This window comes from Macrosteles quadrilineatus, unplaced genomic scaffold (assembly GCF_028750875.1).
Source record: "Macrosteles quadrilineatus isolate MER2022 unplaced genomic scaffold, UCM_ALF_1.0 Scaffold_4__1_contigs__length_99947679, whole genome shotgun sequence".
Classification (NCBI taxonomy): domain Eukaryota; kingdom Metazoa; phylum Arthropoda; class Insecta; order Hemiptera; family Cicadellidae; genus Macrosteles; species Macrosteles quadrilineatus.
This window is the reverse complement of record NW_026542597.1, coordinates 59130489-59155348: the sequence shown is the minus strand read 5'-3', so window position 1 is coordinate 59155348 and position 24860 is coordinate 59130489. Positions and strand designations below refer to the sequence as shown.

Genomic DNA, 24860 nt, shown 5'->3' with positions numbered 1-24860 from the left:
TAGCACTTTCATAGTCGGAGAGATTAAATTTGCTACTGGAACTGCACATTTTTAGTTTTGAATTATATATCACGTATGGTAAACCCGTAAATGTAAAAAAGGTACTGTATATAAGGCATTGGTTTAATCAATTCAGTATAGAAGTGTGTGGGTATTCTTCTGTTACAATTAGGATTCTATTTGAAATGTTTTTAGTTACTTTCATTCATAGGCTAAAGCAGCCCATCATCTATTTAAATTCTCGGTCTTTTAGTAAGAGCCACGTCAAATCGGTAATTAAACTAAGTAAAAAACCACGTGTCACTCTATAAAGTGGCTTCCTCGGTGCTAAAGCTGATACTGACTTGTTAGTTTTATTTTTATATATAGGCTACTGAATAAATCTTCAACTCGATAGCTCAAAATTGTCTTTTGTCAATCCTATTCCTATGATAATTTTGGAAAAAAATACATTTTAATACATTTGGTAGTGATTCGGCTAAATTATATGAGGTGAACACAAAAAAATTAATATAAAACGTTATAAAAAATACAGCATAACCAATTATATGTGTGTATAAACTCTATTAAATCGTTGAGTCAATCAAGGATTAATTAAAGTCATGTTGACCGAAAGAAATAATTCAATGCTGTTGTAGCATTAAATTAATAATACATTGTAAATAAGCAACATACCTATGTTGGCCTAATTGCTATCAGTTGCGAAAATTGGAATATTCAAGGTGAGCTAATGAATTAGAGCTAAGTAGTCAAGAAAATAAAGTTGACGAAAGCCAAACGAAGAATAAATTCTTCAAAGTCAATTATCACACCAAATCTGATAAAAGTCACACCAAACCCACCAAATGCTGATAAAAGTCTGCTTTTTGTCGTTATAAACTAAAAAGATATTTTAGTCTCATATTGTAAATTTTTATTAATTGATCACGTCCAACAGGAGGACATTAAGATTACTCGTAATATTATCACAACAAAACGCTGAAGTTAAAACAAATCAACAAAAGTTGTAGGCCTACTGCAGAAGAACATAATAACCGGGATAATTACAACTCGTTACAAGGTTATAAAATGCAAAAGTTATTTTTGGCTCACTGAACCATTTTATTGGGCAATAAAAGTAAAGTTTTATCGCCGAATATAGACAGAGGCAGTAAACGCTTTATTAATGATAATAGTTTTTCTTTACTGTGACAATGATAAGCGTCTGTCTACTATTATTGCGCAAGCGTAGAGCCTCAACAGCATACAGCAGAATTCATCGTGTGACGTTCTAACCATAATTATATAGGAAACACAAGAAGTTCAAGAAATATGAATTAGTTATACAGTTAACAAGAGTTTTAAAAAGGTAGAATGAAGCAAAAACATCACAAGAACTACAGTAATAAACCTCCAAAATCATCCTTAAACGCATTTAAATGAAAATAAAAATACTAAAAAAACATAATTTAACAACTATAACTATTACGAGCCAAATAAATAAATTAACGAAAGCCCAAACAAAAACTGCCAATGTCCGTGTTATGTGGTTGTCTCTAACCAAGGAACCACAATAACATACAAAATATATATTGTGATATTGTACTCCAACAGTAATGTAAACATAGGCTAAATAGGTAAAACACAGACGAATATAAACAATACACTGCGTTAAAAACAAATCAAAGAGAAAAAAGACAAATCACTTCCAAACATAACCAAAAATATATCACTAAAACATGCAAAAATACATACCATCATTGAAACAGTTAAAGGTTAAAATAATCCAAAACAAAGTACAGCACACGATGTTTCACAGTACGCGGTCGCGGTCACTATCACATGATACGAGGTACGCGGTTCGATGGCACACTCGGTTTGATTGTCGTCGTAGGCAGGCACGAGCCCGACTGACTGTAGAGGCAGGCACGACTCTCCGCCGCGGCGCTACGCCGTCCCCCACCAGAGTTGTGTCACTTCCTCCGGACCCTGGGTGACCATCCCGCATCCGTCCTACAGGTTATGCAAGGAGGCGCGCGGGCGGAGTTGTCATGTTTGGAGGCTTCAGTCATTCAAATTTGTCTATTGTATTTTTCCTTTTGTACATGAACGGTTTGAGTCCTGGTTTCATTAATACAAAATCTGAAAATCGTAGACAAATGGCAAAATGACAAATCATTTTGTTCCAAAGTCGAATCCATACCGTTTAGGTTAGTTTTTTTCTGCTCAAAAAATCACAACACTTTTTAAACGAAAAATCCCTTTTGAGTTGAAGCCTCTACCCCTTATTATCAGGTAGTCAACAGGCCTTTGCACAGCATTCCTTCATTATCTACTAACTCATGATCACATCACAAATTAGTCAGTTATGTTTCACGCCGTACATAAACCAATCCTGTAAATCATCAAAGATTGTCCTCACTGCCGTTACAACGATAACTGTCACCAATTACTCACACGAAACACAAGAAGTACAAGGTGGCATGATGTGTGCAGACGACAAGAACAGCTGTTTAGCAACAGCTGATCGACAAGTGTAAAGTGAGCAAGGTAATGGAATGAAAGCCCGGCCTGTCGCGGCAAATGTCGTATTTTACATTGCTCAACATTGTCTCGAGTCAGCCTCAGCCAGCTATGCGGCAGGGTCGTTTATGTCGGTGTAAATCGAATTCGAAGTTTATTCAGCCGATAGTCTTCGTTATGTTGTGTGTCAAATTGCGAGTTGCTGAATGGCTTATTGCTTTGGTTGGATTTTAGTTAGTCTCGACAGGAATGCGAGTAAATTAATGCTGATTGGGATAGTTCGGTGCTGATTTGCCTACTTTATACAGGTGGCAATTTTAAATATTTTCAAATTAAAATTTCTGGACTAGAATTATATACCCGCCCAACTCAACAATTGATTGCTAAGTATTTTAAGAACATACTTCTGTACCAGACTGTATTTTAACCTCAGGCCTCATGTCAGAGAGCCTATCCCTCACTCGCGTCGCTAATATAAGGGCCAACCCCTTGGACTGAAAAAATCTGACAGTGTCAGAGGACCACTGCGGCCGAAACTGATTGAGTTAGATACTGTTAGATACTGTTCAATGAAATGGCGACCATACATAGTAGGTATTTTAAGCCAAGTATGAATGAAGATGAGTGTAGGATGAGTGGCGCGATCTTGTAGTCTTGTTAGTGACTAAGGCCGACATTCCTTGGACACAGCTGTTAATTAATAGCCCATACAGTTAATGGCAACTAAGGGACCTACAGTTTATAGTGGAATCCGAACCACAATTTTCCTTGGTATATACGAATTGGTCTAATTATCAGGATAGTACTGCGGATAGTCGTAGTACTCACTCGTGCGGACGTTAATCCACACCAGGGAGTATCGCATCCACAGTGCATGCCTATAAATATCCACAATTCGTGACCTCCTACTGGTAGCTACTTTTTAGTAGTAGCTGGATTACAGGACGACGCCACCCGTCCCAGTCATAAGTTCCTTTAGATGAGCATACTTTTCGGAATAGTGCCTTTTTGAGCAGTGCCGCGCAACGCATAGTGACACTCCCGCATGTCACATGTTCTATATCCTACTGCTACTGCCCCAGTACCGGAGATCTACTAGTGTGTAGGCTTAGCTGACCTACACTACTACACTAGGCTATCAATACCATCGCGGATACGACATCTGGGGTAGCGTGACTGACTGAGGCCACGTCAAAACTGGTCGCGTTTCTGTCACTTATCCGACTGACTTCCTTTCTCAAATTGGCCTCATCTGTGACTTTTGCTGAAATGAGAGGGAAATATGTGGAATTGTGGGTAATAGTGTAGGTTATATATAGGCGTCGTCAACGGGTGTAATAAAGAGTTTGATCAAATATTAAAGAGAATGAGCTGGAATGTTACAAGTTGAGTAGAAAAGTGTTGAGTTTTTCACAATCCGACGTACATCAGTTCAATCCCCAAAATCTCTTAGAAATAAACTCGTAATTGAAAAAAGAAACAATAAAATATAAGTACAACTATATAGGCTGTACTATTGTTTACAATATTATACAGTACTAGCTGTGTACCCGTTCTACGCACGGGGATCTTATAGTATCAGTTGAAACCTTCTTATATAAAGAACAGTAAGTTAGTTGGTTTGCATATTTTCAGATATGCTGGCCAAACTATTTATTATAAATAACTTCATTTTATGTCGTTTGTTGTTGTTCCGGATCGGTATGACAATCAATAAAAGGCTAAATTACCTGTGTCCGCCGGTCGATCCTAATGTATCCTATTACAGGAGATGCATTTCGGCGAAATTAAATCGCCATCATCAGTCCTAATATAAGGTATTGAGCTTCCCCATTAGGTGCATCTTGGAGTTTTTTAAACACATACACGAACTGTACACTTATACACATAACGAATAAAACATAAATACACGGTAGGCCTACTTTTATTTTTACTATGGACAAGTAGACGCGCGTCGGTCGTGTGCCGAGTCTTGACTGAAAACGCTCATTTAAAAAATGTAAGTTTCCCAGCAATATACAACACTGATTCAAGGTCTATTTCCCGGTTATCAAAACTCAAGAACAATTGTATGCACAAAGAATCTCTATTTTTATTTACTGTTACCCTACAAATTATTGCACTTGCGATTAATTAAATCCGTTATGTAAGGAAAAACGTTTTTAATCTTAATTGGTTTGAATTTGCTTTCAAAACGTGATCGGAAATGGTTGCGGTATTTGTAAACAACATTCAATGTAAACATATCAGTGACAGCTAGAAGAAATAATCTTGATTTGAACAGCTGTTCGTTATTTCATAGATTTTCTCAAAATGTGCTAAACATTGGGAGAAAACTTTACAAAAATCGCACAAAATTGGGTTTTTAAACGTCCGTCATTTTATTTACAAAGTGGTGACGCCATATTTTAATGGTTAAAGACAATCTCGCCAATCCAGTGAATGCATTAAAATGATTTGGAACTTGATAGGTACTCTCGTTTTTCAGGAGTAGGCCGCGTAAAATGGCTCTTGGGTCGTAACAGACTGGAAGACAGACAGAAATTTAGATGAGACTTGTTTCGGTTTCTCTAATGTATAACACGTAAAAATAACCTAAAAGTTTATGATTCTGAGCAATGTACAGACAAAACTCTAATTTTATTTATATAGATAGACTATATTATTAATATTGTTATGCAATACAATATCTTTTTCAATTATAGCCTTACTAGCTATTACGAAATTACTTTATAACAACAGTTTGATGGGATGGGTCTAAGACAAAACGATTATACTTTTTTTTAAGATTCCACTAAGTTTTCTTACAATAAATTTCACGAGCGACAGATCACAAAAACACATCAAACATGAACGTAACTGATACAGCAATACTGATATTGTAGACATCTCAGTCTCAGTCTCATGAGTAACCACTCAATGTTATCTCTGACCCCAATTACTTATTGATAATCCGACACAAGAGGTTACATCACTTATCAGTTATCAGTCGTAGAAATGCGAGACCGTTTCCTATAACGTACAGTACTTAATTATCGTTTCATGCCTTATCAAACTGAAGTAGTAACGGTTGTTTTGAATTTGAATTTACTACGCGAGATCAACCTCTTTATATGCTTTGTTGCAAAGATATTCATAGTTTCTACGATCACGTTTTATATATTAAACTTCCCGTTTATATATTAAACTACCACTGACTATTGGATCCTGAAGAATATCAGCGCAATCGGTAGGTGGCTCACATCAACTACTGCTACTACGATTTTGATAAAAAAGCTGGCTACAAATTTAACATGGGAATGGAATGTCTAGTTGTATTGATGGTTAAAGGTACTACTTCAAAAACATATTAATGATAAGTCCTCTACTTCAACATGCACTGTGTATGGCGAACCCAGTTGTGGAGCTGTAGTTTGTGAGGGTGACGGGCAAAAGAAAATGTTCTCTTATCTGTAGTTAACCTTATCAACTCTAGACCCCTCTAGCTAGACCTAACCGTGTTCTATAGCTGCATGGAATTTGTTTATCTCAAGTTATTTCGTAATTCAATGAACAACTGAGTAAATTCATGAATCTTCCGCCTGATCAGCTTTCCCCGATGAATTAGCATTCGAATTTGGCCACACTCAAACTTGAACCCTTACATCATGACGTATTCTTTACATAACACATGTTTGTTGATCTATCACGCCCAGAGGCTATACTTGTGTATACAGCCTGCAGCGTTGTGTGTGTTTCACATATTGCGTCATCAAACAAGGAATCAATAATTATCTGCACATGGATCACATATCTTTAGAGCCCTTAGAGCATAGCTTTGCTAGCTTATAAAACAATTAGACAACTACGAAGAAAATTTCTAATCTCATGGTGCAGATATTTAAATTACAATCATTTTGGTATTTGAAAAGATATTTTGAGATGGTAAATAACTCGTAAACAGCCGTTTGACAATAAATCCAGACGGCCGCTAGCTTCTAAGAACTATAACTTAACTGTAAAATCAGCTTTGTAAACTCGAAAGCAGCATATGATATTATAGCAATAGAACAGAGCCCTAGGCAAACATCGAAAAAGAAAGTCTACTTTTGTCTGCATCCCAAGAGTCTTCTAGCACTGCAGCTTTGAGTGGCTAGAAGCGGAAGCACACTGGAAGTGAGTTTTCATGGAGAAAAGGTTATAACGACCGACATAAACTCTCCTTTCATCTGTATACCGGTAATATCGTAGATAAAAATTCTCGCTTATTGTTGGTTAATCTATAGTAATATGCACGTTCCTTATTTGTACTCTTGGTAAAATAAAAAATACCGCCGCAGCAAACCTGCAGACTAAGCGAATTTCCATTTGACTGATTGGATTTACACTGAAATGTCTACGTAAAAATATAACATTTATTCCCGATTTAAATAGAATTAGTTTAACAAGTACTTAGGTTTGCTGCATCGGGGAGGGCAAAACTGTTTTTTTTATTTAATAGTTAGTAAGAAGTAAAAACATTTTCCAAATTTGATCAAAATATGTTCATAAACAAGCAAACTACAACAGTTTACTTATTCTCCATAAGAATAACATGGGAATTTTAAATTTACAATTTTTTGGAATTTTCTCCGTAACCATTAGGCGCATAATAACACTTCAATATACTAAATTATTTGTTTTTTTTTGTAAGCACGTACGGTAAATTCTACCACTTACCATCTTTTGTATATTTACCGTCTTGTGAGTAACAGTATAAGCGTAAATATGTGTTTTAAGTGTTATAAGACGTATCTTTATTTACTTTCCGTTTTTTAGCGAATTTCCCATATAGGGAATAAGCTATTACCGTAGTACTCATGGTAAGACCTGGACACGAGACCGATTTAATTTTTGATTTTGAGGTCCCTAGAGGCCAAAAACACCATCCGTTCAAATTCATATATATATATATATATATTTATATATATATATATGTGTCCGTTAGCGCGATAACTCGAGCAAAAATGATCCGATTTTGATGAAATTTGGTACAAACGTGTAAACCTACGTTTATTGGAACGAGTTCGCGATCCAGCATAATCGGACCATGGGAACGGGGGTTTATGGGGGGTTTTATGGGGTAAAAATGGGTTTTTCCCATTTTTGAACCTAAAAACAAAAAATTTTGCGATTTCTTTCTAAACCGTTTTGTAGAGCTTAAAAAAAGAAATAATTTAGTATATTGAAGCGCTGTTGTATGCCTAACGGTCACGGAGAAGATTCAAAAATTGTGTAATTAAAAATTCTCATGTTATTCTTATGGAGAAAATGAAAATTGTTGTAGTTTACTTGTTTATGGGTATATATTGATAAAATTTGGCAAATTAATTTATTTCATCCTATACTATTGACGTATGGTCAAAAAACACTTTACCTTCCCCGTAGCAGCAAACCTAAGCACTCGTTAAATCTAATGTTATTTAAATAGGGAATAATATGTCTTATTTATGGAAATATTTTAGTAAGAATGTAATCAGACGAGTTGAAATTCGCTTAGTCTGCAGGTTTGCTGCGGCGGGGGTATTTAAGCTCTACAAAATGGTTTGGAAAGAAATTGCTAAATTTTATGTTTTTTGGGTCAAAAATGGCAAAAACCTATTTTTACCCCATAAAACCCCCCGTAAACCACCGTTCCCATGGTCCGATCATGCTGGATCGCGAACTCGTTCGAATAAACGTAGGTTTACACGCTTGTGCCAAATGTAATCAAAATCAGATCATTTTTGCTTGAGTTATCGTGCTAACGGACATATCTATGAATTAAAAGGCTTGCCAACCTTCTAGATTTTTATGATAATAACTTCAAGATGTTTGCTGCCACCCACTCTCACTAAATTAATACCAGTGTCTTTAGCTGTCTCACATTTGGTCAATCTAATTAATTTAATTATTTCAATGGTCTCTCGGTGGTCTTGCCGATTAGCTGCCCGTTTAAGCTGAATTATCGAGGTACTGCCACTGCCACACCAAACAGAAAACTTACTACCAAGCAATACAAAAAACTGCAATTTAAACTGCATTAGTCAACTATATAGATACCATAGCTAATTAGGTTTTCCAAATATCAGGTCACTATAATCAATATGGTCGCTTTTAAGCATAATTTCATCAAACTTCAATGATTTACCAGAGTTGTATTATCGCGCAAGGCCACCGCCGGCAGCCGCATAAAAAAGTCAACAAATTAAATATTTTTTTACGTATTCAAAATTCACTCTTCAGATATTACTATTAGAGAGAGAGAAAGAGGGGGGAGGGAGGGAGAGAGAGAGAGACATTTTGACATTTGACATTTCTTTATATCACCTGCTGTGATTTAGACCTCGATGGTCCAGTCTTCCATCACAACAGGCACGAAAAGCACATCACAATACATTGTTGTGGTTACACTCAATAAAATATTTATTACAATGCCGATTTTATTTTAATTCACAAGTTGTTTAATGATATGTTGTAGCTATAATACAACAACACTATTTTATACAATTGGACAGTGAAATAAAAAGAAACCCAACAATGTTTAGTATACTATATAGGCCTACAAAAAAAAGGAAAACAAATTGTCACGATTCTTATTATAAACATATTTATATTGAACATCTTACAAACTATATCTTTCTAAGAGTTTAGCTTTGAGTCTTTTTGCGAAAATCTTGTCACTAATACTATTTTTTACTTCATCATTGAGGGAATTCAACAAACGTATTGATTGAACACGGAAAGAATTAGTATATATGACTGTCTTGTGTCTAGGAAATTGTAAAATATTATCACCAAAACGTGTCCGTCTAAGATGAACATTCCTCATAAATCTATGATTCTCAAATAAATACATTGGTTCGTGTCTTTTAATTGTTTTATGAGCTAAGACGAGAGTATTATATTCTAATCGCTCTTTAACCTTCAGGACATTTAATCTTTTATAATATTCTGTCACGTGTTCATGTAATTGTAATCTAAAAATAAATCTAATACAAGCGTTTTGTACTCTCTGAAGTTTAGTTAACAGAGCATTACTGATATCACAAAAAGCTACACTAGTACAATTGAAAAATGGGAAAAACCAATGTTAAAATAAAAGTTTTTCTTAACTTTTCAGAGGGATTGAAGCACATGCGCTTTAACTGGTATAAACACTGATATACCTTTCTGTGTATGTAACTAGATTGTTCGGACCATGATAAGCTGTTCATCATTCTTAAACCCAAGTTTTTAAAAGTTGTTTGATACTCTAAAGCATTGTTATCTATCATTACTTTAGGGACTACTTCCAAATCTATTGTGTTCAATAGCCTGCTAGTACCTCAAATTATATTTATTTATATTTAGTTTTAGGCCATGACCATTGCACCACTCTAATTAAGTGTCCAAATCAGTGTTTAACATATCAATAGCATTATTAATATTTTTAATAGGAGCATGTAAATACAATTGCAAATCATCTGCGTAGAGCATAGATTTAGTAAAAACCAATTAATCACAAATTTTAATGATGTATAGAGAAAATAACATTGCAGACAAGGTAGAGAACTGGGGTCCACCAATGAGATTACACTTCCATTCTGACAATGAACCAAACTATAGCCTGATTGGTATTTGTACAACTTATTACTATCACAAATATAACTAGAGATTTGCTGAAACACAACTTTATCAATTATTTTACCTAACACACATAATATATTAAATAGGTGATAGGTCTGTAATGTTTAAAAATTCTTGACTCTTTAGGTAATGGTAGGATAAAGACTTTTTCCATTGACTTGGATACACACAATTAGTTTGAGAAAAATTAAACACATGACATAGTAGTTGTTTAATTTCATCAAACACAATTCTAATCAATTTAATGTGAATACCGTCACTACCCACGGAATTAGATTTAATATTACTAATAACCTTTGAAATAGAATCGACAGCAATCTCGTTAAAGCCAAATAAATTATCATTATCTCTCAGTAAGTTATAATATTGAATAAGTTCAAGGTTAACATTGTTTTCTATACCACAAAAATACGTGTTCAATTCTTCTAAGTCTACCACAGGATCGGATATATCTTTAGGCTCTTTACCCGCTCCCTGACTTTCCACTATCTTCCACAAACTTTTGCTAGTTGATTCAGAGTCAAATTTATTCACGAAATATCTATTTCTAGCATCCCTGATTTGACGTTTGATTCTATTTCTTAACACCCTGTATTCTTCCCAAATTATGCGATCCTTAGTTCTAATATAGCGTTTATATCAACTGTCTCTTTCCTTCATCGCACTTTTAAGCTCTACAGTGTTCCAGGGACAAGGATTCTTATTTGTATATATTCGTCTTTCAGGAATAAAGTTATTATACAACAATCGCTTCTTATTGTCTACCTACCCTGTGAAAGGAATGTGTATGCAAACAACACTGAGGAGTATGCAATTGATATACCAATCTTTCAAACAATGATACAATTGACCGCGATGATTTTTTATATCTTTTTAAAGTAATGGATATCTACGACAGGGTGTTGCCGTATGAGATAAATAATTATACTCGACACTGATGTCTTTGGTAACGGATTATGTAAGTGAACCCTTATTTCTTCATGTTTTTACAGACGAATAGTTTAAGAATAAACAAATCATATTAGTTTAGAAAAAGTTCTTTTTAATTTTCGTATTGCAAACCAAAGTCTTCGGTTTTTGTCGGTGTATAACGACACAACAGAATCTAATAAATGACCAATTTATAACTTGTAGACAAAAATGTTTTCCAAAGGAGCTAACTCATACGAAGTTAAGTTGATTTGTCAGATTTAAACAAGTATGGGTGCATTATATAGACCTTGTATTCCATAGATGATTCGACCAATGAGCGTGTTGTTGCGGATAAATCAACAACTACTACGATATAACGTATTCACAAGGTGACGTCACCACCTAGCTACGTGGGTGGTCCAACTCGAAAACTAAATAGCACTATATTGCACCATCTATTTTGATTGTTATGGTGCACTTAACTCACTAAAGCTTGTGTGGCCTTGAAAAAGGCCGATTATTGGAGAAGAAGGGGGAAGGATGTGGTTTATTTCTTTTTCGTAAAGAACTTTACTAATTAAGCATATCTTCTTCTCCATATGTCGTTCCGAATTCCAAATCCTCAAAGACCTGGTCAAACAGACGGATTCTCATAAAATAACCCCTGCCACTAATAATTGCCTCGGCAATTAGGTACCAGAGTACCTCAATCCTCCTTTCCGTCGGTCTCATATACCTGGAAATCCTCCGATTCAAAAAGCCATGCTGGAACCAGCATGACTCGTATGTTGAATCAAATTCTTCCAGCATACTCAAATTCGACAAGTCGTCTTCCTCGGTAAATCTCAATTCAAAAGTGAACGACATTGCTGATGTTGTCTTGCTCAGTAACAGTTGCGGACTAAACAGTTTGGAAGTTTTGGGGGTTCACATTCGAGATCTGGTGGGGATGAAATGAGTGATGGAGAATGAATTGTTTGTAGCAGGTGCTGTTAGCTATTTATCAGCTCTAGTCCCTACATATGTGTGTCAACAGATGCAGTCTATAAGTCACGTTTGACGAAGTGTGCGGGAAGTAAACAACCCAATATTGGTAAGAAACCTTGTACCATTGTTTTATTTTAGTTTTTATTTGAGCTGTAGTTGTACTGACGTTTTCCAGTAATGTAACTGCATTTTATGGAAATAACAATTCTTGATTCTTGATTCTTGATTCTTGAAAAGAGGGAGACCTGTGGTATATCCATATTTATGCGTGGTCTAGATGTCATCATTTAATCACATCTGATAGGAAGGTAACCATGAAAACAGATTACCGTTAATTACTCATTACCGAAAAAAAAACATTATGGTGACATCAATACTGTTGGCCCGAAAGTAGTGATTGACCAAATAACCTCACTGTTAGTTCCAAAATAATAATTACGAGATGTTGGACCGTCGAATAGTGTGTACGGGAATCGAATAGTCCATTAAAACTATATATAATTATATCAATATTTCTGTTCCCAATTCAAGCATAGTTTAAGCAGCTCAAAATTTATAGTAAATAAAAAACTGCCAATATGAATTAAAACATGTTTTCACTGTTATTTTCCCATAATTTCCTCAAAAGGTCGAGTAGTAGTAAAATAATTGTCATAAGCTTTCTTTTGAAGATTCGTGAGCTTCGATTCGTATACATCAATGGTTATAGAATCTCACTTATCTTACTAATATTATAAATGTGAAAGTTTGTGTGTTTGTTTGTTTGAAGTTCAATCACGCATTATCTACTGGACGGATTGGGCTGAAATTTGGCATGATGATAGTTCACATTCCCGATTAACATATAGGCATATTCTTATCTCAAAAATCTTTTCAGCTCCGCCCCAGTGGCTCTGTAGTTCGTCATGTTATCCTTATGAGTATTCATATTTAAAGGAAATTAAAGAATTTAGTCAGCTGTTTCAACTAAAAAGTTGATTCTATGATATGCAAAAGCATTAAAAGTTTATAAGATTTACAAACAGAGTGCAGCACTATATATTTTTTGCATTTATAAAAACTGCTAATTTGAACTAAGCAGAAAAAAAAACAAAAAAAAAACTGTAATACACAATGAAAACTAACTGTCAAAGTAGGAAGTTATGTTTATGTTTTTAATTTAATGAATAATTTGTGATATCTTGCGAATTTTTTAATATTTATTTTTCTCTATTGTTTAGGTGAAGTGGTAGAACATTATGGCTATGGTAGATGTGTAATACTATAGAATACTGTAAATTTAAAGAAGCAAATTTTGTCAAACTGTGTCCTCCCTCATTGCAAACGCAAAGCTTGAGTTTAACTGCAATAAGCATTTTATACTTATATGTCAACCCCGTACGAAGGACGGGTACTCTGCTAGTTTCCTATAATCAATACAAAATCACACATAGTTCTATTGAATATTTTTGTAATCAACCAGCTGTTAGTTATAACAAATTATATTGCACTAAAACAAGCTAAATATTTTTAAGACTGCTAAAAAAAGTTAGAACATCTAGTATTTTACTATGTATATTTAAATAAACTCTCATCATCTTACCGAATAAATGAACGTATCGATGATTATAGCATTACACATAGTATAAATAAGTTAATTCTACGTATGTCCGTTCATTTTCAATCAAATACTGAATTTGTGTCGAAAACGCTGAATGTTTACAACTGTTAAGTTAAACAAATTGTATTACAGTATACCAAAAGATTGTCTAGAATGTTAGCGTCGGCTGCTAGACTTTTTGAAAATTAAAACTTGATGTACAAAACAAACTGAACCCCTAAACTAAAATTATGGTTTCAACATTTTCTAGTTTAAAAAAAATGATCTTTCTTTCAACACAAAAAATGATGAAAATCCGTAAAGTGGTTGATTTAGAATCGTGAAATAAAAAAAAACCCTGTCACGTTTTAATACATGATAATACTTAAAAAAAAAAATAAGGACGGGGACTTACGCCATTTGTACTAATCGATAATTAATTATTACAGAACAAATTAAATTGAAAACAAAAATAACTTGAATCATTACATAGTTAGAAGTGATGTGTATATAGAAAATTATGTACATTGGCATTGTGAGTATGATTTAAATAATTGAGTTTAAAAAATAAACCCAATGATTTGAATCAAGTTAAATATACCGGTGCAGTAATAACCTTATAAATTATTCATAAGCCTTCTTACATATAGTACTTATTCGTTACTTATAAACACTAAATACGTGTAACGCATACTCATTGTATTATGTTTTAACTGAAAAATTATTAATTGTCAACCACGCATTTACAATACAATAATTGGTATTTGCAAATTATGCGTAAACATATTTATTGCTGATTATTAGAGATGTGTATGATATGATGCGCATCAAACAATGCTTAGGGAGTAACAGACGGGGTTACTCCCCTCATACATGAAATATTATCTTAACAGGTGGTTACAGTCAACACCTGCGCTGGTGGTCCCTCCGACGTTGTATCTCCACTGTCTTCGTCATATCAACATATGTGGTCTGTAGTGGTTGACTAAATCCTCACTGTTAGTTCAAGAGTTGCTCAATAGGTAGCGTTGGGACGTCTCGGTTGGAGCTGATCCAAACGTATCTCACTATTCATTCATCCTTTAGCCAAGAAAGTATCACCACTGCTCGATCAACATGTCGGACCAGGAACCATTATTTACCGACCAGGAGTTAATTGATATTGCCAATACAATTGAGGCAGAATACCTCGAGAATCAGCTTCGAGGTATTAGCGAGCAGGAGCTAATTCATATCGCCAATGCGTTGGAAGCTGAAGATATGAATAAAAATTTTCAAGAGATGACAACTGAGGAGCTCAAGAACCAGCATGATGATGATTCGTGGGAGTTGAATTGTAAATGGTGTGCTCAACCGAGGTGCCCCGAGGAATGGGCACATCTAAATAAATTAATGGCAAAGCTGGTCACAGTGGAATGTCTGCTGCAACAACGGGCTGAAGCGGAAATTGTATTAAATGAAACCTAATTCCTTAGTTTTAAGATTATTTGTATACTATATAAGTTTAGATTTTTGTAAATAAATAATATATAAAAAAAAAAAAAAAAAAAAAAAAAAACAAACCAATAATTATAACTATTCCATACTATCTCAGCTTAGCTAAGACAGTGATGTAATAGTGTCTGCGATGAACCCTCTCTGTTGATTCCTACGCACTACTCTACGTGTCTAGACATCATAAATTATGTTAAAACATGTGGCGAGGTTGGCGAAGGGAGGGATTGTGGAAGCATCCCCTTTTATCTTTGTGAGAAGTTCACAACACTGGTGGTGAGGGGTATCCTCCGCTACTTACGCCATGTGTATTAATTGGTAATTACACATTGTCGAAAAAAAAAACAAATTGTAATTAATCATTACCACCTCGGAGGTGGAGGCGGAGGTGGAGGCGGAGGTGGAGGCGGAGGCGGAGGCGGAGGCGGAGGCAGAGGCGGAGGTTGAGGCGGAGGCGGAGGCATGTGTGAGGCAGAATAGATATTAATTACCTAAAAACACTGCAATTACTCATTACCTTAAAAAAACTAATTGTAAATACTCATTAACAAAACAACTAATTGTAAATACTCATTAACAAAAAAAAAACTAATTGTAAATACTCATTACCCATAAAAAAAAAACTAATTGTAAATACTCATTACCTATAAAAAAAAAAAACTAATTGTAATTACTCATTACCCATAAAAAAAAAACTAATTGTAAATACTTTGTAAATACTCATTACAAAAAAAAAAAAAAACTCATTACAAAAAACTAATTGTAATTACTAATTGTAATTACTAATTACCGGAGGGGAGGCATGTGTGAACTCGGCTATTACCTACTACTGTCGTCATGCCATTCTATAAGATTTTAACAATAAAAGTACATTTTATCAAATCCATAGCAACGATATTTTCATTGCTATTTCAGTGGTCCTTAAAGTCACATCGTATTGCAATTTGTCCAAACTTTTACATTTTTCTACACTTCCTAGATTCTACACGTCTACACTTCCTAGATTTCATCCTTCACGATGATTTTGGACTTCGTCCGGTAAGTAAATACAAGTTTTAATATTTTATTGGCAGTATAAGTTTGACTGCTTGATATGGAGGAATAACTGAATTGTTTTTTACCTGCTCATGACTTGCATTTATTCATATTTGCCTTGAATATGGGAGTGTATTTTAATGTTTAGCTAAGTGTTTTAGGGTCAAAAGATTTAGTATGGCTAAGGTTTGCTAACTGGGTTGAATATCTGTAGGTACGGCATGTTTGCATACACTTGTAGTGAATAGGTCTTTGTTATGTTGTAGACATATATGATTGGTCTGCTTCACTTTAATAAGTTAAATGAGTTAATAAGTTAAATGAGGTTTGAGTTAAGTTTGTGCATTACCTTTTTTCATTTTCTAGTTAACAATTCAAAATCTATGTAAAAAATAAAAATCCCAGATCAGTTTTTGTTTTGCTCTAAATACACACTAGCCTATTACTTGTTCAATGACCCTTGCTTGCGTTTGGTTTTGAATTACTGTGTAATATTCAGAAATGAGATTCAATCTACCTACCTTTACTATGTGTTTCAAAGCTGCCTTAACCCAAGCCTTGTGAACACTCTGGGATGAATTGATTAGTCTAATGATCCAATGATTGATTTGTTCTCTTCTCCGGTGCTCCACCTCGTTGTGAGTGGCTTCGTCTGTCATCTCTAGGTTGTCACTGAGAAGAAGTGGACCTTGTGTTGACAGATTCACTTTGGATGTTCATATTTCGTTGAGATTAAGGTGCAGGGTTGTGTTGGTTCCGTGGTAAGAATATTTTGTGAGTAAGCAGAACACAAGTAGTTGACCATTGTCAGAGTTCTTATATCAGTGGTTTGCACTCTCTGGCTCTGGCAGCGGTTGTAGCTGTTACTGTTTGATGTGATGATTTATGGCACTTTGTCTATTTCCTCTCCCCCGACTACCTTTGAAAGTCACACCATGCGCAGAACGTTTCTGGTATGAGATCCCTACCTCACTCTTATCTAGGTCCGTCCACAGTAATTAGAGTTCAATATTGTTTGTTGGTTAGTAATTCTTTCTTTTCCAAGATTTAGTATCACCTTTCTTTTGAGTTTACGATTTACATTCATTTCAAAATAAACAAAAATACAAATAAAAATCACAGCTGTCGCTGCAGACGAAAAGTAAGATTAAAATCAATTTATCACCGTATACTGAAAGATAAATAAAATGCTAAAGGTGTACAATGTAGTATTTTAAGATGTTAGGATAATAATGTTTGGTGTTTTAGTTGTATTGAGTAAAAATGACTCATAACAAACTGTTAACTAAACATAATGCAGTTTCAATCTCCTCAACTAAACTCATTCTAATGGCATTTACGAATGATTGGATGAGTAATTATGATTCCATGTATTATAATTAATAATAGTATAATAGTGTATTTTAATGGTGTATTAATAGTGTATGTAATTATAATTAACAAACTAAAAGTCTTGTTGTTTCTTGCACTTGATATTTTTTTAATGTTTTAAAGGGTCAATTTTGCACTCATAGTCTGTTTATACTCATAATTAAAGTCTCATTACTGGAAATAGAACACATGGTATTTGGAGAATCTTATGTGTCGATATTTTTATTTGTTACCAACGATATGTTACTGGATGAACTATGCACTACTTACATGCACCCTCAGTTAAATCTAGTAGTTGAATCGATAAAAAAGGTTGTATTTATTAAAATAAATACATGTTCAGGGACCACCCGATCCTCTGTTTGCTCGCTGCCGGCTGCACTGCCTCGCTGGGGTACTTCTGGATGACCAGAGAGCGCCCGCCTGCACCTGCACCGACCCCACCACCAACACCAAGCCCCTCCGTCAGCTCCTCGTCCAGCGACAGCCAAATCTTCTACTCTGCGAACGAGGAGCTGGACGTGAGTATTCATATTGATTGATATTATTTAATTTCTTAGGAAAGCTTTCGCAAAAGATTGAGTTTAAGAATGGAAGTATCATGTAAAGAGTATCATAAAAACCAAAAACACTGCTCGATGAAACAGTAATAGATTGGATATTATTAATGCTATGTAATTAAAAGCAATGGCATGGGGTCTGCCAACAGAAATATTTCAGATTTAAATACGGAAATTTGGCATAATATGATGTATCATAGCATTATGAGTGAAAATAAAAGTGGTTACTAATAATCAAAATACAAACTTTTAGACTTATATTTTTTGAGTTTTCCAATGATTATTTTCTTACAATCTAAAGATTAAATTTCAAGTAAATTGATATTTACTTGACATTTAATCCTTAGATTGTACGTCTCATATTAGAGGATAATCTCAAACAAAGATCCCTTCAATGAACGAGTCTAGCTGGTTATTATTTAGTTGGAACTGAGAAGTATTCACTATGAGTTCAAGCCAGAAATACATTTTACTAATGTATGTGCAAATATGTTTACAGGACGTTTTGCCAGAGGTGCAGGTGCAGGGCCCCAGCGGGGACCATTAAGACAAACAAGCTACAGAGACACAATCACCCACGACCATCTAGGGTAACAGTGCAGCCGAACAGTAAGGAGGAACAAACAGGCTAAACAGAAGAAAACAGAAGAAAAGAAAGGGCCATGCCCAAAAGGCGCAAAGAAGAAAAGGAAGGGGCCATTCCCTAAAGGCGCAGAACACGCGCAAAGAAGAAAAGAAAGGGGCCATGCCCAAAAGGCGCAGAACACGCGCAAAGGATAAAACAAAGGGGCCATGCCCAAAAGGCGCAGAACACGCGCAAAGAAGAAAAGAAAGGGGCAACAACAAGAAACTTAAAGAAACTCAGGTCCAAACACAGACAGGACATTGAAACATAGAAGGATGAGTAAAGAGGTTAAAAACAAAGAACGGGGCAGCAACAAGTAACTAACCTATAAAGCAAACAAGATCAATAATTGACAAACCTCTGCATTTTTTATGTTGAAGAGTTACATTTGAAAAATAAACTCGATTACAATGAAATAAATCTCTTTTGTCTTGCTATGAAATTTGGAGGTTAAAAATTTATATATAAAAGTTTTTAATTCTTCTATTAAAAGTGAAAAATTGAAATTAAAAACCGTTGTCACACGAAACTAAAAAAAGTTCACGCATAAACTTTTCCTAAAAAAATATTTGGGTCCCACCAACTTGGGCCCATCAACTTTCTTAGTGGTGATGTTGCTTATGATTGTGAATTCACAATACTTATTCTTATTGAAATCACATTACACTAACACTAAGTTGAGTTTTTAAAAGAATATCACTTGGACAACTTGATTCAAGTTACAGTTAGTAGTAGTATTAACTTGTTTTAAACACACGTTATATCTTCAAGAAAAACTGTTCACATTTTTTACCATCACAATTTTATTTACAATCTGTTCATTTTTAGAACATTCAGCAAATACAATAACAACTACAGTATTAAAATAATGGTTTGAAAATAATTTAAAATAGAACCTGCACCGATATTTAAAAAAAAATTATGAGTGCTTTCGCCAGCTATGCTGTCATCATCAGACGTTGTAGTAATAGAGATCGATGCATCAGACACATCACAAAAACTGAAGGTTATGTTTACAATAATAAATGTTAAAAATAACAAACATATGGGTAGGGTAAGTTAAAAGGAATATTATGTTAAGTACATTAAGGTAAAATTATAAAAATAATTAATAATACAAATAATAAATAATTATACAAAAATAAAATCTGAAGTAAGTTTAGTCTAATGGGTTAGTTGAACTCTTACAGTTTTGTTAATTTTGAAATTAGTAATTTTGAATTTAGTAATGTTACTTTTGAATTGGGCCATTATCTTATTTACTAGACTGTCTATTTTATTTATGAATAATGATTCCCAAGCGTTAGGTTTGTTGGGTTTGGTTACATTTTTCAGCGAATTAGTATTTTTAATTTAAATTAATTGTGTGGTCTTTTTCTAAACAATGTTTCGCTAAAGCTGATCCTTCTGGTCTGTTTGTCTAATTTAATTTTAGGATTTTCAAGAGTATTTTTTATTTAGTTTATTGTTAAAATGAAACAATTAATTTAGCATTTTCTCAAATGTTTTCTTGATGTCTTTATAATACGTTGTATAGGTGGAGTTCATCCATTGTTTCTTTCCCTTTATCGGTTCTAGTTTCGTTATTTTCTTTTTATTATTTCTTTTTAAAGCTTTTATCAACATGTTGTATATCATTTTGGTCTCATACCCATTATATTTATTTATAAATTTTAATTCTTTGTTATAATTTTCTTCAGATAGTGGAGTATTTAGGAGGCGATAAATCATTGAATTAAAAACCAATCTTTTTGTTCTGGAGAGTGATGAGAAAAAAATTGGTGCAGTTTACATTTTAAATTACACGATATATCATAATCTATTGATATTAGCCTACTTCATTTGGCGCTAAACTACAGAACTGGTGTATTTATTTTAATTTTAGAATACACTCGGAGTAAAGGATTATCATTTTTCAAAGATTGACGTATAACAATAGTTTAGTGAGTCGGTGGCTCAGTCGGTAGCGTCGCGGACGTCGGGCCCCAGGCAGCGATGTCGTGGGTTCGGATCCTGGTCACAGTCGATAACAATTTTATCAGTACAGTTCACCTTTGTACTGTACCGGCTCACTCCTTGCTTTGCTGTTAACGATCCACGCACGGGCGCTTAGTCTATGTGGACGGGCAAATTCAAGGTTAAAAAAGGCCGCCAACCTCTTTAAAATATATATATATATATATAACGTTAATAACCTGGTGAGTTGTGTTTTGCCGACGCCTCGCGCTAAAGTTATTGGAGATGCGTGGTAGTTAGGTAATTGTGTTGTTTGGTTATATTTCTACTGTAGAATTGACGAAAGAATTGGTATAATTTACAGTATTTACGCTACTAAACATTCCACTATTCACAAAAAATTACGTGTTATATCAAATCAATTCACCGCCGTACCAGCCTGTATGTGTGAGGTCCCAGCATCGTGTGGCCAAGTTATGCGGCTCACTCCACATAATGTATCAGTAACCACATACCGTGGTCTGTGTTGGTAAATCAGCTGAGTTATGGAGCCAAAACTGAGCCCAGCCTTCACCTTGGATCAGGTTTCTTTTCCTTTCCCTCGCGAGCGCAAAATTGCGAAAACAAGTTCAGCTGTGATATACTGGTACACTTGCCTCGTGGTATTTCACTTGGGATATTTAGGTAGGTGGTAGGTATAGTTGGTTGGATGAATTGAAGGAATTTCAGCATGGTTGCATGATTAATTATTTCCTCTGCAAACTTGGAACAAAGAGTTATATAGGAAATTTAAATTAATGCACAAGTTGAGGATCTTACGATCAAATCAATGCTTCGAGAAAAGCCGCTGAAAAATGTCGTGGACTCTAAAATAATAACTTTGAATTCAGCGAACGCTAATAGGAAAGTCTCTAGCAAAAATGTAGTTAAATAAATAGTTTCAACGACATTGTAATTTTGGCCCTAACTTTTACTTAAAACCACTCGAGACTACCTCACTCCCCTCACTGTAGAGAGCGCATTACCGTCTCTTTTCCATGTTCATGTTATATAGATACTGAAGTGACCGTCCCATCGTGTAATGGTCTCGGTGATAGCGCGTTAACGTTTATCTGCTCTTTAACTGCGTTTTAACAACTTCCACGTTATTTTTAACGGTCTCAGAGCGTCTACTGGCCTCACAGAGAGTCCACTGATGACGTTCAAACTTCTTTACTATGGTTAAGTGATTAGCGGCACGTTTTTGACAAATTAATTTTGTTGCACAGAAGAACCTGGCATTACCGAGTCTATCCAATCACGTGGATCCTTTAGCTATAGGTCCGATATATCGATTGTTGTTTAAGTCAAAGTATAATCTCCTTTTTTACCACAAACAAAGGAAATGTCTCTTATCAGTGCTTAAACTTGTATTGTTGCAACTTTCAACAAGGCTAGTGTATCAATAACTACATACCACAGCACTCTAACAACGGAAATGAACACTTATAATTGAGGGACTCGGAACCACTGGGTTACTGAATTACCACAAAATACAAAGGCAATTTATTGGCGATTTATAGGATTTAAACCCTGTCCTAAAAAAAGAGATCCCATACTCTATTAGATAGCCTCGACCCCATTGTAAGAAGTTGGGTATGTGATGTAAAAGTCACTCTAAATATGATGCATTGTATAGAAGAGCCTTTTCTATGTTGGAAATGCCTACAACAGTGGTGGTTTATAACAAGAAACATCAAACTGTCTATAAAAATAGACAATCCATATTCCTGTATTTTATATGAATATTTTAGGAATCGTCTCGTAAGATTTCCACCGAGGTTTATAACTAACCATTAGGCAACACGCCAAATATGACCTATTCATATTCACTTGTCAATTATGAAAAAAGTGTATGGTTGCGCCAGTTAAACCGTACAAAACAAAATAATTTATAATTTCATCGTTAAAACATTTTCAATTACATCACGTTCACAACAGTGAAATAAATAAGACAATGAATAAAAAATTTAAACCATAAGGGACAGATAAATGTCTGAAAATTGCAGTATCGAAAATAGTGATACTACAGTATACTGCTGTTATTTTACTGATTTACTGTACTACAATTATTTTATTTTAGTTCAACCGAATGTTATATTAGGCTACTCAAGAGCTAATGCTAAACAAATAAAAATCAACAGTCTTTCAATTAAATGTTACCTCTAAGTTGTCTTAAATAATTTTAAATTTACATACAACACAACGTACCTGTAAGTAGACCTGGAGCATGTTGATGCGAAGCTCGCTGCGTATCGTCTGGTCTGGGTAAATACAATTAGGTGATATAACTGCATAAACTTCACCCGCTTTTAGGCCTGTTTGCGAATATCGGTAAGGCTTCGCGTCATGTACCAAATACGTAATAATAGAAGAATTGGATTATCTTAGGTTTCGCGCCAAATACTGCACATTTTGACACCAAAAGTGTCTAGAGTGTATGATAACTTCACTTATTCGGGGAAATAATGTAGAAGTGGCAAGCATGATGCACAAACCTGTAATTCAATAGCTGTAACAACTACTATCAAAAGCAATCGAAACAAAACTAAAAATTATAAAAATCGAACCAACTTGTCCACACAACACCCACAATCACAACACGATAGCTATAATAGCCAGTTACTTGGTTCTAAAAAATCTAATTTTTTTTTAAGAATGTGTAGTTGTGTACTATTCCAAAATTTAATTTCATCTACAGATTTTATTTTTCAACTGAGGACTTATTTCAAATGTTAAAGGATATTTCTTTTTCATTGATACAAATATGGATAGAGTCAATTTTTGCTACTTGCAGGAAATTTCAAAGCGTCTTCAGGAGGGTAGAACCGTAGAACGATCCTGGCGGGAATAAGAACGACACTATCAACATCTTATTCTTATGGCAACGTCAGGTATACAATAAAATGATCCACGTAAGCTTAAAACTACTTTCAAACCATTATTAATCTACTCAATTTAATCTAGTTCATAATTCACGACAGATTAGTTCTCAAACAGAGAGCACTCAAACGACTTAAAAAATTAATTAGGATAAACTGTGTGTTCAGTCTCCATTTCCAATTGTAAAGCGAATATGATTGAATCATGAGCTTCGAACATTACAAGCTCTTAGTTGGTCAGTAGATTTCATAGCGTTCCCATCAACGGAGGCTGTACTAGTATGATTCATGATACAGTATTGCACCGTGGGAAGCAAGGGGCGATGGGCTCGTAAACTAGTTGAAACTGCAACTGACGTATAACGGCAATAGACAGAACCGCCTACACTGACTTGTGTGACCTCACTGCTGCAGAATACAGAACCCAGAACTTACTGGGCTGGGCGACCACAGGCGATGTACGGTACGTCAGCTCTGTCTTAGAAATCTATGTTAGAAATGGCAAAAACCACCGCAAAATTAAGAAACACATTTGCAGAACAAATGTTAGACACCAATGCAGCTTTCGGTAAATTTGGGATTGCGAACTGGCTGTGATAGGCGACCTGATCGAATCAAAGTGATTCTAATAAGAAAATGTTGTGTATGCTAAAACTGTTAGTTAGTAAAGGTGAGACCTTGGATAGCAGAGTAGTTACTGGTTGGATTACTCGCTTCCCATTCTGAAGGACTGATAAATATTTAAAATCTTCAAATACGTCCCAACTTTTTTGTCAGTAGTAGAAATGTAGGATTCTTAAATTAGGCCATTGTATTATTTAGATGTTCTAGCAGTAACGATTGGTGGTGACAAAAGTATAGTAATCCCACTTGCTTTCAGATACTTTCGAATTTGATCTACAAAGACAGGAAATAGCACGTATTGTCTCCGTTGCCCGACGGGAAGTAAGGATTTTTGCTATAGGACTAAAACTATGAACAAGAAATCTTAATGTAAAGTCTCGCCGAAGATGAGTTCAGGATGAATGAAAGAACCCTTTGTTAATGAGTAGCTGATTATTTAGTCTGGGTCGCTTACTTAATGTCCAAAAACCTATAAAAGCTTATCAAGTTTCCAGACTTATCTCAGTAATTACTGGATCACCTGGATTACCAAGCAAGATTTTACACCTCTCAGCTAAATATACGACCATAGCTGAAATTTAACACCCCTAGTCTCGCCAATCCATCATAAAACCGGCCTAAAATCTTTCCCTGTTCCCATCCTCCCATAACTCCCATACACCTGACTC

At 34.8% G+C, this 24860-nt stretch overlaps 2 protein-coding genes across 5 annotated transcripts in view; one reads left to right on the top strand and one right to left on the bottom strand.

Annotated features, from left to right (window-relative positions):
• The window catches only part of LOC128991621 (uncharacterized), a 403846-nt gene that overhangs the window by 339598 nt on the left and 39388 nt on the right, over positions 1–24860 (bottom strand). For 3 of the 4 annotated variants that reach the window (XM_054414667.1, XM_054414668.1, XM_054414669.1), the window contains exon 1: positions 1735–1841. The exons of the other annotated variant lie outside the window; for it this stretch is intronic. In XM_054414667.1, coding sequence (XP_054270642.1) covers positions 1735–1740 — 6 coding nt within the window. In that variant the 5' untranslated portion in view covers positions 1741–1841. Of the gene's footprint in view, positions 1–1734; positions 1842–24860 lie in introns of those variants that run through there. 4 annotated transcript variants of the gene reach the window in all.
• On the top strand, positions 16106–18671 carry LOC128991625 (mitogen-activated protein kinase 7-like). The gene is made up of 3 exons (XM_054414676.1): positions 16106–16138; positions 17850–18027; positions 18566–18671. The coding sequence occupies exons 1-3, from the start codon at positions 16119–16121 to the stop codon at positions 18611–18613; spliced, it is 246 nt and encodes an 81-aa protein (XP_054270651.1). The 5' UTR covers positions 16106–16118; the 3' UTR covers positions 18614–18671.

What these genes read in the sequence shown, in the direction of transcription:
- LOC128991625 (XM_054414676.1), top strand. Translation starts at nt 16,119, where the DNA reads ATGATTTTGGACTTCGTCCG. An exon ending in ATGATTTTGGACTTCGTCCG is followed by an intron (nt 16,139 to 17,849) that starts GTAAGTAAATAC and finishes ATACATGTTCAG; the next exon opens with GGACCACCCGATCCTCTGTT. An exon ending in CTGCGAACGAGGAGCTGGAC is followed by an intron (nt 18,028 to 18,565) that starts GTGAGTATTCAT and finishes ATATGTTTACAG; the next exon opens with GACGTTTTGCCAGAGGTGCA.